Genomic DNA, 19,493 nt, shown 5'->3' with positions numbered 1-19,493 from the left:
GTTATCCAGATATAAATTGTTCAAGAACTGTAGGTTGATAGATTCTGGAAATATTTGTCCTCGCAATTTATTATCCGATAATTTTAGTAAATGTAGAAAAAAGCATCCCATAACTAATTCCTGCAGAATTGTGCCTGACAAATTATTGTTGGACAAGTCTATATACCTTATAGATTTTAAGTCATCGAAACTGGAAGGTACACAACCGTCAAACATATTTGTTGACATGTTTAATGCAAATAGGTTTGGAAAAATTGAAGTCATATTAGTTGGAACATGTCCATTGAACTTGTTATTAGATACATCAAAATTCTCCATGTTGGGATTGATGCTTGTTGGCAACTTGAGAGGTCCTGTAAAAGCATTATCCATCAGGTATAATCCCTTAAGTCTTGTGTTGTTCTCCAACAACCAAGTTGGAAAATTCCATCCTATGCTGTTATTTGAGAGATGAAGAATTCTCAAATTGAATTGATAGTAGAGGAAGCTGGGTAGTGATGGACAACCTCTTGAGTTTAGCATACTAAAAACCTCTAGATGAAAATTGGGAACCAAATTTCCCAACTCGTCATTTATTATTTCATTGTTTTCCAAAAATAAAAAATTAAAGCTGGAATGATTAAAGAATGCCTTGAAAGAAATTGGAACTTGAAAGTTGTTACTTGAAATGGAGATATATTCAAGCGATGTGAGTTTCGTAAGTGGAGAGGAGGCAATATTTCTGGTGAAAGTATTGTGTAAGAGTTCAACCAATCTAAGAGATGTCATGTTTGCAACACATGAAGGAAGTATTCCTTCATACTCATTCCAACTAAGATCTAACTCTTGGAGGTTTTTAAGTTCACACAACCCTGCTAATCAAAGGAATAAAATTAGCACTTCAAAACCCACCAATGAAATAGGGAATATCAGGGCTTTGCTTATAAAAAGAAAGCAAATTTTTTGTCTCCAAACTTACTTTCAAGTAAGAAAGTTTCTTAACATGCCCCGCAAGATGGAACCCCAAATCTTAACATTAAAAAATTATTTTAACAATTACCGATTTTTGAGTGAGTCTATACATACAGGGGAATTCCACTGAAACAGTATAGAAATTCAAAACAAATGTAGTTGCTATGAGTAAAGAAAAAGTATAAATAGTAAATGAAAAAACAAAGAACTGTCACATCATCATTTTTAAAAATCCTGTAGTTTAACCCTGAAAATTTCCTCTACGTTTTGCATAAATCATTATTTTTTATCAATTATTCTTCATAGACCAATATTTGGTCATTGTTGGTATATCTTCACCAACCAAATATTGGTTGTTGAAATATAGTAATTTTTATTTACTACTTTCACTAACCAACATTTGGTCGCAAAAGGATGCAAATTAACCAACTTTTTTTAAACCTACTTCGAGCCTGTTACCGACCATTGTTTTTATCGTTGAATAATATGATTCAGCGACCACTTGTCATTGGTCATTAAAGATATTCACTGACTAATTAGTGACCATAATATTTTAGTAAAGATCTTTAGCGAATATTGCCTTTACCTAGCAATTTTATTTGTCCCTGGAGACCTTATTTTTTGCAAGAGCTTAGAGAACAAATTCATAGTAAGTATCCCTAAATGGATTGGCTATCTATTGAGCGTAGCATTATTCTACTTTGAGGCAACAATCTTGAAGCCATAATTCCTTACCAACAATACCGAATAAGGCTTTATATGATAGATCTATTTTATAATAGCCTCAATGGTTAGATACCGCACTGTTTGGGTAACATAACACTAGAGCTAATCAAGATGAAGTCTAGAATGGTTCGAGGGGATACCTTTTCTTCAGTAGTCACATTTAGGTCATACATGGATAGGATTGAGTCTGAAAGGGCCTATCATGTGTCTCTCCAAAAAATAGAAGAATTCGGATTCACTATTGGGAAAATTACAATATTACAACAAAGAAAAAAACCGTATTCTTATTAGTGTAGCTATCCTCAACCACATGTCAAGAATTGATCTATCTTCTAATAAATTATATGGTGATATTTTAGAGGAACTTGGAGAGTTAAGGGAGATCCGTGCACTAAACTTGTCCCACAACAATCCTAGTGGAACAAATCCAGCAACATACTCAAATCTACATCAAGTCGAGAGTTTGGATATCTGCTATAACAACTTAGGAGAGACAATCCTCTTGGACTGGTCAACTTAAACTCTTTGCAAGACGTCAGTGTGGCATATTACTGTTGGAATTTAATGATTTTTATAGATAAGATTTAGTTATTTTATTAAGTATGAATTAGAAAGGTCTCCAGTTGTGATATAATTAGTCACGACATTTCAAATGCAAAGTATGCATATTGAATACTAATGATTTTTCAGATCGTGTGACTAAAAAAATGTGCATAATAAAAAGTCATGGCCTTTTAATAGGGAGCGATCTAGACTATTAGATCATGACACAATCTAAAAAAGTGTGATCTAATTATCAAAGATTAATTTATATCAAATTGTGCACGTTTTAAGAAATCCAATTATAAAACTGAATTCAATTTTCTTCACTCCAAATCAATTTAAAATAATTGATTTCTAGTTCGTTCTTTCTCCAAACTCCATCAAAATAATTCTAAATTATTTTTGAGTTCATGTTTGATATTTTGAATCAATATCATCCAGCCTAGAAGAGTATAGTCAAGTTTTAGTTCGTCTAATAAAATTAATATTATACTCTATTAATTTGGAAGAAGAGTTGGATCTTGAGAGACAAGATCCATTTGATCATGTTAGCACCATTGTAGGGGTGAAACATTTCTTAATAAGATTTTCAATCACATAACTCGCTTTATTTTATCTTCTTCGAATTTTTGCATATTTTCATGGGCATATCTTTGTTTCAGTAAGTCGAAACCGATTATGCCGTATCTGCATGCACGTTTTTAATTATGCTCCAAATTTTTGAACAATCTCAAGACTGATGTTTTATATTCTATTTTTGTATTTAGAATATGAAATGTTATATTTCAAATGCATTCCTGGTATGCTTATATAATTTCCATTATGTTTAATGTTCTGCATGAATCAACGATTAAATTCTGTTTAGATAAAATATTTAAATGTAGCATCCCATTTCTGAAATTCAGCAAAATTTGAATTCTATGATAATATTTCATTTGTGTATACGCATTGAACTGGTGTTGCAATAACTCAAAACTTTATGAAGAAATTAAAATTGCAATCTGAGATTCTGAGTACTTAAAATGATCACATATACATGCATATTCTAAAACTTAGAGCATATTTGATACTGAGTTGGGAAAAAGTCATAAGTTCAATTCCTGATGCATGCAATTGGAAGGTTTGGTTAAATTGTTACTCACAGAAGCATTCGACTTTGGCTTTGGAGCAAGTGACATGAGCTATGTTTACCATGAATGTTACATTCAATGCATATACATAGCCAAATGTATGTAAATCGGAAACTTCAAGTTTATGCATGCATTATTCTAATTCCTTCAGTTTGCATGTAACTGATGTGAGTGAATGAAAAAAATAAAAATAAATAAAAATAAAAATACAAGAAAAATTGAAGTATCTCACTAGGTTTGAAGGGAAATAAGAAAAAGTTGACGATCTGACACCAAATGCCCGTTTCAGCCCAATTTCTTTGCCCAAAATGCATTTTGAAATAGTATTTTGATGGGTAATGTGTGGTTAAAAAAGATGAAAAAGTTTTAGATTTATATGTAATATTATTTTATTGAAGAATGTGGCTAAAAATAAGAAAGAAAAATGTATTGTGGAAATAATGAAGACCAAACAATGACGGTATCATCGTCTTCTGAGCTAAGAACTTTAGTATCTCAGTTTCTTGATTTTTTTTTCCTTTGATTTTTGTCTCCCTTTGTTATCTAATTTTTTCCCTAATTTTATATGATGAAACTGGCCAAAACATGGTCAATTTCAAGGTGGAAGAATTTTGATAATTGTACTTCAAAAAGTAGTCAGAACGGATCAAGAAAATTTGAAAAAATAACAAAATCCAACAACCAGCCAGAAAGGCCAGACAGCCAAAAAAAAAAAAAAAAAAAAAAAATGGTCTAGGGTCGACCTTGGTCCGCCCTTGAGTTTCAGAAAACTGAAATTCGTTCATTTGATACCCATTTTTGGCAAAATATATCTTGGAATAGTGATTAAAAAATATAGACTAATTTTGAATTTACGTGTAAAATTAGTGTGGTTGACAATAAGTTTTGGAAAAAATAAGGTTAAAACAGGGGCTAAGTTTTGATTAGAAATTTATACTAATTTTCAGCAATTAGCTCCCTAGATATTTAAATTTCAAAAATCTTCGGTATTAGTCCCCAAAACTTCATAATCATTAGAAATTTGTCCATCTTAAGTTCCAAAAGTAGGTAATTTGGTCCTCGAACTTTCTAATTGTCGAATTTAACTCCCAAATCTTATAAATTTCTTCTAAATGATCTTTCAATTCTTCTCATCAATCATTTGCATTCTGGTTAATCTTCAATCGCTCCAAATAAACTCCATTTAAGCTTCAAAAAGTCATTTTCATGCTAATTGTATCAAAGTTAGAATTTTTCCTACAATTAATATAATTTACACAAAATTAAGTACATATCTACATAATTATCAATAAATAAGCAAGTTTAGAAGTCAACATAAATGCATAAAATACACCTTTCAAGTAGCGCACACAAAAGTTTGAGAACACGAAAATCACCAACAATCTTTTAGTTCATGTTGATTTACTCATGACTGCAAAACTTTTTTCAAAAGACCCAAGTGGTCTTATTTATACAATAAAATTGAATCTTATTCCAAAAGGAAATTTTAGAATGCCACAGTAGATTCCTGATCTACTATTAAAAAAATAATAATAAATAAAATTATGCTACCATAAGCAAAACTTTAATCAACGGAAACAATGAAAAATTATTATAAAGTAATAAAATCTAAAAACCATAAAATACTTGATAATTTCAATATGTAAACTGCGTCAATTACATTCAAAACAAATGAAAATGTATTATATATATATAAGCAGTTGTTTACAATTAATCAATGGCCAACGATTTTTCATGCAAAATGATAACGTTCTTTCACAGAGCATTAGTGACAAAGGTACGAATTACAGGTTTTGCTTCAAACTAAAAACTTGTTTATATCCTTCAGTGACATTATACGAAAGAGGAAACCACAAGGCATGGATAGAAAGCTTCGCACTGAGAGCAAACAATGGACCATAATTCACGAAATAGATGTAAGTCTTTAAGTTTTGCTTCCCATGTCGTCATACCAGAAGGCATGGAGAGAAAGTCGAAACAAACGTTTACCACTCTTAAAATGGACAATGAAAATCTTCTCATGTTTGAAAAAAGTTGTAGTTGTAGACAAATGGAGTCCTTGATGGGTGTGGAGGATTTTAGAATTTCTTTAATTTGCACAAAGAAAATGTTTGGAATGTAAAAAAAAAAAATGTGCCTTCTTCCTCCAACTGTCAATCAACCAATTATTTGATTGTAATCAAGAATTTAAATATCTTATTATTAGATGAAAGTTTATATGCCTTAGTTACTATTATTTGGAATTTAAGGAATGTAACTTGTCTGTGCATTAATTATGCTGTAACTGGGAATTTTGTTAACAGTGCTTACGAAGGAAAAAAAAACCATGAAGGCACTTTTGTTTAGTTATAAATATGTGTACCTTTTTTTACCTGCAAAAAAAAAAAAAAAAAAAAAAAAAAAAAAAAAAAAAAAAAAAAAAAAAAAAAAAAAAAAAAAAAAAAAAAAAAAAAAAAAAAAAAAAAAAGTTCCAAGATTCGTATATTGTCATCAGTTTATAGTGTCTAATAATTGGACAATTTGGTCAAATACACCACGCAAAGAATTCTAGTAAAAGGAAAAAACACATACACCAACTCCACCTATATATAAGAATTTTGCAACAGTGTTTATTTAAAAAAGGGAAAAATCTGTCGATTGACAAGAAACATGGAAATTTTTGGCTATTTTTATTGGTTATGTTTTCAGTTTCACTACACAGCAAATGATATTGTTTAGGGAGTTTGGAGGAAGAGTAAATTGCTATTTTGCTGCTCAAAGCAATCAGACTTCCCATATGGAAAAACCTTGTCGTCACTGGTTGGTAATGAGACTGCATCTGACTATCGTAATTGGTGTGTGGTTCAATGCAGCAATGCGACTGAGAGAGTGATCAATCTGTGCAACACCCCGATTTTCTTGCTATTTTTCATATGGGCCTAAATCTAATATTGATCATTTAGCAAATGAAATAGTCCATGTTTAGTTCTGTCGCCAGAATGAAGTCCAAAAGTTCAATTGATAAATGCGATCTACTTATTTGCATAAATGATTTATATTAGTTGCAAGTACTTTTTAAAATTTGTCATGTAAGTTATTTGGGTCAAATATTTCAATATTTTGGAAGTATCAATATTATACCTGTTTTTTAGTTTGTGTTAAATAAAATAAATTGGGCCCACGAAAAAAAAATTTTGAACTATTTATATCCGAGTTATCTTGATAGAAAGAAAAGTAATTTAAATCATATATTTCATTAATATAAAAATAATAAAAAGATAAACTTTCATTTGAATTCTGTACGATTACTGGAATTTGAAACGGAATATTTTGATATAATAAGTTAAACATGATTAATTCGTAATAATTAATTTAATTAATCCCCATATAACTCTTTTATTTACATCTCATACATTTGTAAATAGATGACCAAACTGAAAAGTCATTGACCTACTTGGAGTTATGTCCGAATTTTATATATATGGTTAGAGTTTTTCTTTTAGAATATAAAACTTCTTTTCTTACAATTTGATACACGTACACCTTGTTAGAAGTAATTTCCTTTTACTATTATTTTAAAATCATATTTCCAGATTTATTTGGTATCAAATTGAAGTAAGAATACATTGTGCAAAGTAGTAAATTTTAATAAAATTTCGGCATGAAATACTATAAGGCCTTCGGGTCGTTTCCTATGTTAAATCCTACGGATGGACTGTTTGCTTAAATATGTAAATCCTACGGAATATAGAAATTTTTAAGAAATTCCTAGAGCTATTGGACGCCACGACCAATTTGCTCTAAATCTAAGAAATGTTTGTATGCTATGTCATTGTATATTTATCTCATGTTAATAAGAATATGCACATATTCTTACTGAGTGTTTTCAAAATACTAAATCTTACAATACTTTTCAGATTAGAATGGGTCGTGTGGATATGTGAAAGATTGATCGAGTGATACTTATGGGATCGTCAAATAAAATTTCTAGAATATATAATTGTCAACTTTTATTACAAGAATATCTTTATGTTAATTTTTTTGCACGTTATTTAATATTTTTTAGAGTTCAAGCATTCAAAATTTTATGTTAAGTTTTAAATTAATAGTTTGAAATGGAATATTTCAAGATTATATTTAATATGAAAATTTTACTTAAATTGTTATCTTATTGTTATTGAATTATCAATCACAATTTCAAGAACTTAATAAAAGTGATATTTCCTCTTAAATTAGATAAAGAAGATGTTTGGTAACACCTCGAGTCTATTTTTACTTTAAAAAAATAAAAATAATTGAAAAAGATTTCGGAGCGTTACAACCTGAATCTGAATTCCACCAGGGACCAGAGTTCCGGGCATTGGTACTTTAATACGGCTCTATTTCTTCCTTTTCAAGAGTTTAGAAATCTCTCGTTTGTGTCGAATTATTTAGCAAGCTGGATTGAAAATGAAAGTATCTTGGCACCTCTCTTTTACTAGACCAGCTTGTAAAATTTACAGTTTAAAATGTACTTCTCCTTTTTTTTTTTTTTTCCTTTTCTTTTTTTTTTTCTCTTTGCTCTCCTATGAAAATACCCGTAATCAAGAATGTGAAGCATTTCTTCATGCCTCAGATGCTGAGTACTTAAAGGGATTTCTTGTACTTTTCATACTATTAACGAGCTAATATTATTTAAAAAAAAAAAAAAGGATGTACAAACAGAAAAAGTTTGAATGCAAAGCTATTAGAGAATCTATGATTGTATTAATTCCCATGTGTATTTCTCTGTACAATTTTACTACGGGTTAAATTCACCAATGACCAACTAACTTTATATTTAGTGTTTATTGGTCACCCATTGGATTTTGTTTTACCATTGGCCACTGAACTTTATATTTAGTAATACCATGGCTACCCAATTTGATTTTATATCAACATGGCCACCTAATTTCCTTTCACCCTTTTCACTAATTTCATTTATATATCTCGATCTATAGAAGAGCAAATAAAAAATTTTGAATCTTTCGTTACTAAAATCATTGAAACTAATTGATTAAAATTTGAAACCCTTTTGTGTAACTTTCTATAAACAAAATGGGTCCAGGTAGAGAAGAGTAGAAGTGAAAATAGACAAATGTTGAAATGAAAGTAATTTTATTGATATTTGAAAATTTGAATTACAAATATTGAAATGAATTTTGAAATAAAACTTTGAATTGAAAGATTGAAGAATAAAGACAGTAAAAGAATACAAAGATTTTTTAAACTATCTTGAGAATGATTTATCTTTCGCTAAATCAATTCTCTTTTGTGAGCTATACTCAATAAACTCTGAGGAGATTTTGAACACTTGATTTGTTTTTATACTTGAATTTTTGAGATTCGAACTTGAAAATTTTTTCAATTTTGGAGAAGGAATCTTGAATAATTGCTTCTTTTGAAACTTTTGCACCATCCTCGTGAAGTCTTCAATCAACTTTAATTTTTCTTCACTTTTTGAAAAGTTGATCAACTTTAGTCACTTTGATAATTCTTGAAATACATCAACTTTGGACATTGAGCCCCTGTTTGAGTTACATTATTGTAAAAATGAGAATGAAAAATATAGCCTTTATGGGCCTCACAGAAGAGATAAAAAATAAAATATGGTGACTTGATGTGATGGATAACGATCATATTTTTCATTTTAATGAGGAAATAATGGGGCTCAAACAGGCCTAAATTTGTCAACCATTCAAGCATATTATTGATGTTAAATAATTCATCATCATCAAAATTGAAATTGGGTCCTTGGAATGGTTCATCATTTTGATTGTATAAATCATCAAAACAATGTTGAGACATTGATAATTCATCATCAAATATTTTTTTAATCAAGGAAACTTGAATTTGAGTCCATTTTCCTTTATCAGTAAAAATGGCATAATGTTCACCATGAAACATTAATTACAATTTTGAATTGTCAATATTTTCTCCGAGTATTTTCTTTGCTGCCATAGTGGATTTCGATATGATTTTTGAATATAATCTCCTTTTCTCCATGAGCATAAACTTTTGATGAGATATTTAAATATGATATTGGAAGATTTCCAGACGAAGTACTCCAAATAGTAACAATTTGTTAGGCTGGAAAATACTCTTCAATAAAAAGAGTGTTATTGAATTTTTCTTTTTCAGCAATCCATTTAAGAATAAGGGAAAATTGCAGTCGAAGTACCAAACCTTTCGTTTATTAGCAGACTTTGCCCAAACCTTTGATTTGTGCCACCGTGAGTACCAAACCTTTAAAAAATATGCAGCTCAAGTCCAAAATGACGGTTTCCGTATGTTTGACCTCAAAATCCATCAATTGACCCCAAAATCCTTCAGCTGACCCCAAAAATTAAAAATTTAATAATTTGACCACATAAGACAAGGCTAAAATGGTCATTTTACCATTTTAATATAAAACAATAAAAAAGGGAAAAATGAAAATTGGTCATCTTCTCCAACAACCCCGACCCCCATCCCTCAATCCCACCAAAACACAGCACCACCAACCATCGCTTGTTACAATCACCCACCATCGCGTGCAACAAACACCCACCGTCGCATGCTACAACTACCCACCACTTAAGGAAATCATATTTTTCAAACCCTAATTTTCATCCCTTGAAAGTTTCTGTAATTCATTTCCACCAAGTCAAAACTCACAAAGAACCTTGGAATTGGAAATCAGAAATTGCTCCTTTTCCAATTTCTAAATCTCCTAAATATTTTTCTATTCATGTTCCATGGGGAACTTGAGATTTGATAATGGGAAGTTTTTACTCCAAATTTTTTACAGGTGGGAGTGGGGGCAATGATTTACGGGTATGGCCGGACGGTGATGGCACTACCGGCGGTGGGTGGAGGGTGGCATATGGTGAGACTGGTTTTCCCCATTATTATATAAGTGGGGATGAGAAGAAAGAAGAAATACATACAGAGGTTGTATGTACATGTGTGTGTGTGTGTGTGTGTGTGTGTATATATATATATATTAGTTTAATTAATTAATTAATATTAAAATGGTAAAATGACCATTTTAGCCTTGTCTTATGTGGTCAAATTATTAAATTTTTAATTTTTGGGGTCAACTGAAGGATTTTGGGGTCAACTGATGGATTTTGAGGTCAAACAGACGGAAACCGTCATTTTGGACTTGAGTTGCATATTTTTTAAAGGTTTGGTATTCACAGTGGCACAAATCAAATGTTTGGGCAAAGTCTGCTAATAAATGAAAGGTTTGGTACTTCGACTGCAATTTTCTCTAAGAATAATGGTTGAGAATTCAATTTTGATAGTTCTGACTTTGAATTCAAAAAAAAAATTATCAATAACTCTTTTGAGGGAGCTATTAAAAAGCGAGATGTCGATTTTTGTTTTTGAATCAATGTATATTGAGGAAATAAATCCCCATTCAATTATTTGACGAATTTCTTCATTACTAACATTAATGATTGAAATACCTTTGAGGGTAAAACGAAGTATATGATAACTTTCATAAGGGTCAAAGCCATTGAAATAGAAGTTATCAAATATTTTGAATATAATATTTTTGAATGTTTGAGTACAAGTATGATCTCTATTGATAATATTTTGATAAATGTCTTTAGAAAGTGGTAAAACTTAGAAAGTGGTAAAACTTTCTTCATAAGACATTTTCTATTCTTCTTTAGGAAGAATGAATTTTGAAAGATAATTCTTTTGAAGGATATTGAAGTTTTTCATATTTTTTGAAATTTTTATAATTTTATTACTATTGTAAAAAATTTTAGCAGTATTATTGAGACATCTAATAATATCCTTATTATTTCTTTGATAATAAGTAATAAGATTATCATCTAAATTATCTTTTTGAAATTTGGAAAGTTTTTTGTAAGTTTTAAATTCATAAACCTTTGATTTAGTTCCTAAAAAGAAATCTGATTGAAAGTAACATTTACCTTTCTTCAAAGAAGATGGTTCTTTGCTTGAGAAATTTTGATCTTCATAATTTTTTGAAGAATTTCCCAAAAAGGGATTTTATCTGAAATTTGAATTTTTTCTATCAACTTTTGAAAAGTTCATATCTCGTTTCTCTCAAGATTGTATGAATTCTCTTGTGAGGAAGTCTGCAAGATAGTTTGATTTTCCTTATATATATATATATATATATATATATATATATATAGTATTTTGAAATCAAAACAAGGTAAAATGACTTGCCATCTAGCAAAAATTTGCTCTGAAACAAGATTTTTGACTTCTTTTTGTAAAACTTTTTTGATGCTTTGTAATTAGTTTTGAAAATAAATTGTTTATTGGTTAAATTATCTTAAAACTTTGAAATACCTAGAACTATTGATAAAATTTCTTTTTTGATGGTTGAATAGTTCTTTTTGAGGGCCAATCCATACACCACTATGGAACCTAACCAACTGCTCTTGACTTGACTCTTTTAGAATCTGCTTTAACACTCCACCAAAGCCTAAATCACTCGTGACTCCATGGGTCCAAGCACTTTTGTAGTATTTTGAAAAGAGGAGCAAAGATCAACTTTATCTCTTTGATAAAGTCGTCAACATAATTGACACAATCAAGAAATATTTGAAGAGAAGATTTGTCTAAAATTTTACCAGAATATTTTTTAGTAAAATTTAGACTTCTCTAAATTGGAATAATTGAACCATTTTGAATACTATGAGCTAAAATTCTTATTTTTATTTGACATAAAACAACCTTTTAGTAGAAACTGCTAAACTATTTTTCTTGATAACATGCTTGAATGTATTGATATATTTGAAATGTTGTTCTATAGTTTCTGAAAATATAAGAACATCATCAATATAAAAAATAATGAAATTTGAAAAAGGATTAAAAATATCATTCATAATTATTCAAAATTCAGAAGGAGCATTTTTTAGGCCAAATATTATTGAAATAGAAATCTGAGCAATTTCAAGGAGATTTTCTCAGATGAATTAAACCTTTATCAAGTGAATCATTGATTTCCTTGATACAAATGTCTAACAATTCTTTATTCATTTGAATAGGACGAGATTTAGTAGGAATATTTGATTCATGAAAATCAGAATTGTATGGAAAAGATACCACATGTTTCTTACAATCCCAAAAAGCATTTGGAATAGTAGAAGAAATATCTTTTTCTATTTGTTTTTGAAGATTTTAAATATATATTTTTTGAATTGAAAGATTATTTAATTGTTCTTCAATTCTTTAAAATTTAATTTCTTATATATATATATATATATATATGAAATTGGGTGACCATGGTAAAACATAATCAAACTGGGTGGCTATGATGACGTAAGTATAAAATTGAGTAGTCATTGATGGATTTAACCCATTCTACTACGATATATAAAATACAAAAGAATATTGCCTAACCAACTATAGAGAACTTGTTAAAATACAAAAGAATACAAAAGAATATTGCCTAATACAAAATGGATAATTGCATAACTGATTCAGCTAAAATTGCATAATGCCCAATAGCCACTATATTCCTTAGGTTTCTCCTCTACCTTCCATAATCCTTCCCTCTCTTGCTTCCAGAAGTGTGTGGTCAAACTTGTCATCCAGGTGAGCTTGAGATGGATGCTAGCATTGTTGTCCACTAAGCTGCAGTTGAGCTTTATTTTCTAATAATTTATTAAGTAAAATTAATATTATTTTCTTTGTATTTGGTAAAAGATCTTTTCAGGATATAGACCAAGAAAAATCTCGGGTTTAAGGAGGTTTGAAATCCTTGATTTCAGTGGTAATTATATCAATGACACCTGATAATTGAGAAAATCCATTGATCATTGAGTAATCTATAGAATTATGTGGTAATCTATCAATATTGAGTAAGCTCTTTATGGTTAAACACTAACTTTCAAGTTTGTATGTATTGATGAATAATACTGAATTAGGGTCTCCTTTCAATATTTTGGAATATTTGTATCAGTAACTTTTTTCTAGTTCCCGAATTTACTACACCTTATTTTGACAGATTTGGCTTATTCCCATCAATTTCAAGGATTCAGATATAAGTTAAATTAATGATGTAGATTGAATCTACAAACACACGACAACAATAACCAAACGGATTGAATTCAGAAACAAACTTTTATTATTTCGTGAACAACCAAGAAAACTCTAGGAGGCGTCTTGCAGCGTCTTAAATATGAAAGAAAAGATAACCTACTGGGCGAGCAGTCCCAAAATGGGCTGGGCTACAAAATGGAAATAACAAATGCTAAAAATAAATAACACAAAAACTTTAAATGCTATTTTGACACACTAAACGACTTCAATCCGAAACGCTCGCTACCTTTCCAAAATGGGATTATGGGACCAAAACGGACACCAAATGCAAAAGTTACATTAATTTCTTTGAAAGCCGACCATCCAACCGTTCCATGTATGCCAATGCCTGTTCCTCCACATAAACCTCATCATTCTCCCCGGGATCAATGGGATTCGCCCTCGAATCAGAACCAGTAGCACTATTTCCCACGTTGTCTCCATGGTATGGCAAAGATGCTTTACATTAAACACATCAGAAGTCCGTATATGGGAAGGAAGTCGAAGGCGATAGGCGTTGGGGTTGATCTTCTCCACAATTTCCACTGGACCAATGGTATGAGGTGATAACTTCGAATGCTCATGAGATGGCACTCGATCCTTAGTCAGTACCGCCCACACATAATCCCCAACGTCAAACTCAACAAGACGTCGATGTCGATCAGCCGCCTCTTTATACTTACGGTTGGACTCTAGCAGATTAGCTCGTGTTTCCTCGTGAACTTGTTGCAAATTACAAACAAAGTCAACAGCTGTCCCATGCAGCCGAGTCTTAGAGGGCAGAGTCAATAAATCAACAGGGTTGCGGGGCAGAATACTATACAGAACCTGGAACGGACTGAAACCGGTGCTTCTATTTCTAGCATGATTATACGCAAACTCTGCCTAGCTAAGCCGCTGATCCCATGAGCGTAGATTATCCCCAACCAAGCACCGCAACAAGTCACCCAAAGAACGATTAACTACCTCTATTTACCTATCAGTTTGAGGGTGATAAGCACTACTAAAATTGAGCGACGTGTTAACTGACTTCCATAAACTCTGCCAAAAGTGACCGATGAACCTCGTGTCTCTGTCAGACACGATGGAAGTGGGCAACCCATGCAACCGATAAATCTCTCTGAAAAATAGCTGAGAAACCTTAACGACATCAGTGGTGCGCTTGCAGGGAATGAAGTGCACCATTTTAGAAAAATGATCTACCACCACAAAGATGGAATCATTACCACGTTGTGTGCGCGGTAAACCCAGGACAAAATCCATGCTAATATCAGTCCACAGAGCTGAAGGCACTGGTAAGGGTCGATAAAGACCAGCCTTTGTGGCTTTCCCCTTTGCCACGTGGCACACCCTGCATCGTGAGACAAACTTCTCCACTTCACAACGCATAGTAGGCCAGAAAAATGAAGCGCTAATCAAAGCCAAAGTACGATCTCGCCCAGCATGACCTTCACCATGAAACTCCTCAATCAATTTCAGACGAAAGCTGCAATCTGGTATACACAACTGAACACCTCTAAACACATACCCATCCTCTAACAAAAAAGAGGAATGGGGTCCCTGTAGTAAACTGTGATAGATGGGGCCATAATAAGGGTCATCAGCATAAAGAGAGACAAAGGTCTCAAATAACTCATGCCGCCGACTGAGCGCATCTGCCACATGATTAGAAGAACCAGCCTGATGTTTAATGACAAAGTTGAACTGCTGCAAAAAGGCAACCCATGATGCATGATGGGCAGATATAGACTCCTGGCTTGACAAATGCTTGAGGGCTTCATGATCACTGTATAAGACAAATTCTCGCTAAAACAGATAATGTCGCCAATGGCGAATGGCCTGAACAACAGCATAAAGCTCTGCGTCGTAAGTGCTATAGCTCCACCAGCCCCTGCCAACTTCTGACTGAAATAAGCTACTGGTTTTCCTTCCTGACTGAGGACAGCTCCGATACCCAATTTAGAGGCATCACAATGTAATGTAAAAGGTTTTGTGAAATCAGGCAACGCAAGTATCGTGGCTGAAGTTAGACGCTCCTTAAAGATCAAAAACGCTTTCTCAGCCTCGAGTGTCCACTGAAACTTACTCTCCTTCCTGCAATCAGTAATGGGAGACATGATGGTACTGAAGTGCTAAATAAATCGTCGATAAAACGACGCTAAACCATGGAAACTCCGTACATCAGAAACTGACTATGGACGCGGCCACTGCCAAATCGCATCAACCTTAACTGTATCCACTGTTACCCCACCGATTGAGACAACATACCCCAAAAACAAAACACTATCGGTATAGAACACGCACTTCTTAGTGGCTGCAAAGAACTTCTCCTTGCGTAAAACAGTAAGGACTTCCCTTAAATGCACACCATGAGACTCCTCCGACCCACTGTACACCAATATGTCATCGAAGTATACAACAACGCACTTACCAATAAACAGTCGAAGTGCTTGGTTCATCACCCGCATGAACATGCTCGGTGCATTGGATAGTCCAAACGGCATAACTAGCCACTCAAATAATCCCTCCCGTGTCTTAAATGCTGTCTTCCACTCATCACCAGGACGGACTCTTATCTGATGGTAACCACTTTTCAAATCCAGTTTGGTAAACACAGTTGCGCCGGCCAACTGATCAAGCAAGTCATCTAGCCACGGTATCGAAAAGCGATAACGAACTGTTATTTTGTTGATGGCCCTACTATCTTTACACATCCGATAACTCCCATCTTTTTTTGGCACTAGGAGTGCGGGGATTGCACACGGGCTGAGGCTCTCTCTGATGTACCCCTTCTACACCAACTCTTCTACTTGTCTCCTCAACTCCTCATGTTCCACTGGCCTCATTCGATAATGTGGGCGATTAGGCAATAACGCGCTCGGTACCAAATCAATGTGATGTTGCATATCCCGCAAAGATGGAAGACCCTGTGAAAGGTCATCCGGAAACACATCATGAAACTCAAACACCAAGGCAGCAGCTTTGGGGTGAAGACCCGTTCCCTCGCCTGCCATAGGAACTGTCGACACTCCTATCACCTCAGTTCCCACTAACAACAGTACAACACCTTCTGCCAGCATCTCACGCACAAACAAAGATCGGGAAAGTAGATTACTACTGTCTCCTACCGAAGACAGACACTACGTATCTTTGGAGGGTATTAGTACAATCTTTTTACCCGAAAATGTGAATGTATATTCATTTCGTGTCCTTCATGGCACACATCCCTATCAAACTGCCATGGACGACCCAACAACAAATGACACGCATCCATCGGCACCACATCACACCAAACACTATCACGATACACACTGCCAATAGAAAAAGATACCAACACAAATTTCATTACCTCGTCTCAACCATGCTAGGCTATAGAGAGCAGGATGAGGTTCGGTGCTTAACTGCAGCTTTTGCACAGCTGCTTCAGATATCACATTTTCGCAACTGCTCGAATCAATGATGAACCTACACACCTTTCCTCCAATGGTACATGTAGACAGAAAGATATTGTTTCACTACAGGTCCTCAGACGACCCCTTAGGCGTAAGGCACGCTCGTCGAACCACCAAAAGAGGCCCCGTGTCACCTGTATGCACAATTTCAGCCTCTTCTTCTTCATTCTCCACATGAACAGGATCGTTAACATCGGCTTGTGTTGTCCCTCCAATGAACAAACCTGGGCGTGGCTGCCCATGAGATGGACAGTTCTTCCTCAAATGACCAAAACCACGACAACCAAAACACTGACTTCCACGCCCTCGTCCACCAGGAGGAGCCCAGCCACTCGGATTAGCGGTTGGAGGAACCACTGGCCGAGTGTTCCGATCAACGCCTCGACCCCTAGATATAAAAGATTGGGACGGACCAGATGTGGGATTTGGACGAATTGTCGACCCCCACCTCCAGATGGACCACCTGAAATGCCTACTACAGAACAACGTTGTTGTTGATTTTCAACTCGAAGTGCTGACTGGTGAGCCTCAGAAACAGATACCGACGAGAACATATTTAGGACGTCTTGCAAATTCAATCGTAGTCCACCAATATAGCGCGCTACCAACTGGTCTTCTGATTCTCCCACATCATTTCGTGCTATCAGTTGGTAAAACTCTGTGGAATAAGCATCTACAGATCGATTGCCTTGTCTCAAATTCTGTAAGCACTAATACAAAGTCCTGGAATAATTAAAGGGAAGAAACGCTGCCTTCAACTGTTTCTTCATTTTTTCCCACAACTGGATTTTCGCCTTACCCTAACGGATCCGATTTTGCTTCAGTTGCTGCCACCACCCAGCAGCACGACCACGCAGACGGGTCGCCACCAAAGGTACCCTTTTATTGTCGAGCACTTCTTTGTAATCCAAGATCTTCTCTACTGTCGCCAGCCAATCGAGGAATTCATCTGCCTCAATTCCACCATGAAATTCAGGTATATCAACCTTGAATCTGGATTCCCATCGCTGAAACGCGTCCTGCTGTTGCACACGAGGCTGTTGAACACGATCGCCACGTGCCTCTGACAAGGTCTCCTCATCCGACCTCTCCCCTGATTCAGATCCACCTCCACCATCACTCACTGGGGCACGACATAGAGGAGCAGGAGATGTTCCGTTCTGCACAACCTCTGCCGCCCACTTCATGAATTGATCAAATCGGATTGTCAACGCCTCAACTTGATTATGCAGATCTGTAACTTCCTCAATCTGGCCACCACGACCACCACGTCCTCTCCCATGCACCATGCTCTGATACCAAAATGATGTAGATTGAATCTACAAACACACGACAACAATAACCAAACGGATTGAATTTAAAAACAAACTTTTATTATTTAGTGAACAACCAAGAAAATTCTAGGAGGCGTCTTACAGCGTCTTAAATATGAAAGAAAAGATAACCTACTGGACCAGCAGTTCCAAAATGGGCTGGGCTACAAAATGGAAATAACAAATGCTGAAAATAAATAACACAAACACTTCAAATGCTGTTTTGACACACTAAATGACTTCAAATGCCCAAAAACCCTCGTACATCATAGCAATGCAATGAGTTCAATCCGAAACGCTCGTTACCTTTCCGAAATGGGGTTATAGGCCCAAAACGGACACCAAACGCAAAAGTTACATCAATTTCTTTGAAAGCCGACCATCCAACCGTTTCATGTATGCCAATGTCTGTTCTTCCACATAAACCTCATCAATTAATTTCAAAGCTTGGGAACCAGTTACAGTGGATCTTCCATTTCCATTTTCATTCTTGCTTTTCATTTTCTTCTCATTTTTTACTTCTGGTTTACATTAAAAAGAGTTCTTCTTCTTCTTCTTGGTTAATCTATTCTAAAATAGTTTTTATATTTGTGATCATATTTTTGATGAAATGATGCAGCTTGACATGAGTTTGGTATACAAACAGGAAAGAATTTGTTGGTCTTGCGTTTGGGAATCAATTCCTTCAGCAACGATATTTTCTTGTCACTACAGAATCTATCATCACTTTAGTCTCTGGATCTCTCTGTGAATAAGATAAAAGGATTCATCCAAACAAATGTTTTCTTGTCTATGTTTTCTCAACCTGAATTGAGTTCAGCAATCAATTGCTTCAAAAACGATTATTTCTTGTCTATGTTTTCTCAACCTAAATTGAGTTCTATAGAGTTTATAGTGTAGTGTACAAAGATTATTACAACTACAATGGGAAAACATGCTCTCAATGTGTACAAAAAATTCCAACTAATCGACTCAAATCTTCTTCAACGTCTCGACTAGTGTGTCTTACGATGTTAACCTTAGATTTATGCCACATTGGATTAATGCACCGTCGTCCACTGAAATGATAATGGATCTACTGGGAAAAAGCCATCGAGGCAACCAAGAATTTTTGTCAAAGATATGAACCTCTCGCACTTAGTTCCTTTCTATTTTTTTCTCTTGTGTTTTACCAACATTCGTCCACTCCACAAGAGAGCCACACGTGAAATTAAGTGAATACACCTCCAATTATAAAGCTAAGCCATATGAATTCAAGATTCGAAATCAATGGACAAGCGATATAACTAGATGATAGAAGGTTATCGCAAGATTAAATCCGATAT

At 34.0% G+C, this 19,493-nt stretch overlaps 1 protein-coding gene across 1 annotated transcript; it reads right to left on the bottom strand.

Moving 5' to 3' along the window:
- Window position 1: 1 nt before the first annotated feature.
- Window positions 2–1,850, bottom strand: LOC111400358 (receptor like protein 30-like). The gene is made up of 3 exons (XM_023027771.1): window positions 1,751–1,850; window positions 167–851; window positions 2–59 (listed from the first exon to the last, which is right to left on the bottom strand). Exons 1-3 carry the CDS (start codon window positions 1,848–1,850, stop codon window positions 2–4), a joined length of 843 nt encoding a protein of 280 aa, XP_022883539.1.
- Window positions 1,851–19,493: the final 17,643 nt, after the last annotated feature.

Source organism: Olea europaea, chromosome 10, assembly GCF_002742605.1.
Source record: "Olea europaea var. sylvestris chromosome 10, O_europaea_v1, whole genome shotgun sequence".
NCBI classification, from domain to species: domain Eukaryota; kingdom Viridiplantae; phylum Streptophyta; class Magnoliopsida; order Lamiales; family Oleaceae; genus Olea; species Olea europaea.
This window is presented reverse-complemented; position numbering and strand designations above follow the sequence as displayed.

Coding starts and splice junctions, on each gene's coding strand:
- LOC111400358 (XM_023027771.1), bottom strand. CDS start 1,850: ATGTATGACCTAAATGTGACTACTGAAGAAAAGGTATCCCCTCGAACC. Junction 852..1,750: donor TATGTTACCCAAACAGTGCG/GTATCTAACCAT, acceptor TTTGATTAGCAG/GGTTGTGTGAACTTAAAAAC. Junction 60..166: donor GATGACTTAAAATCTATAAG/GTATATAGACTT, acceptor ATAAATTGCGAG/GACAAATATTTCCAGAATCT.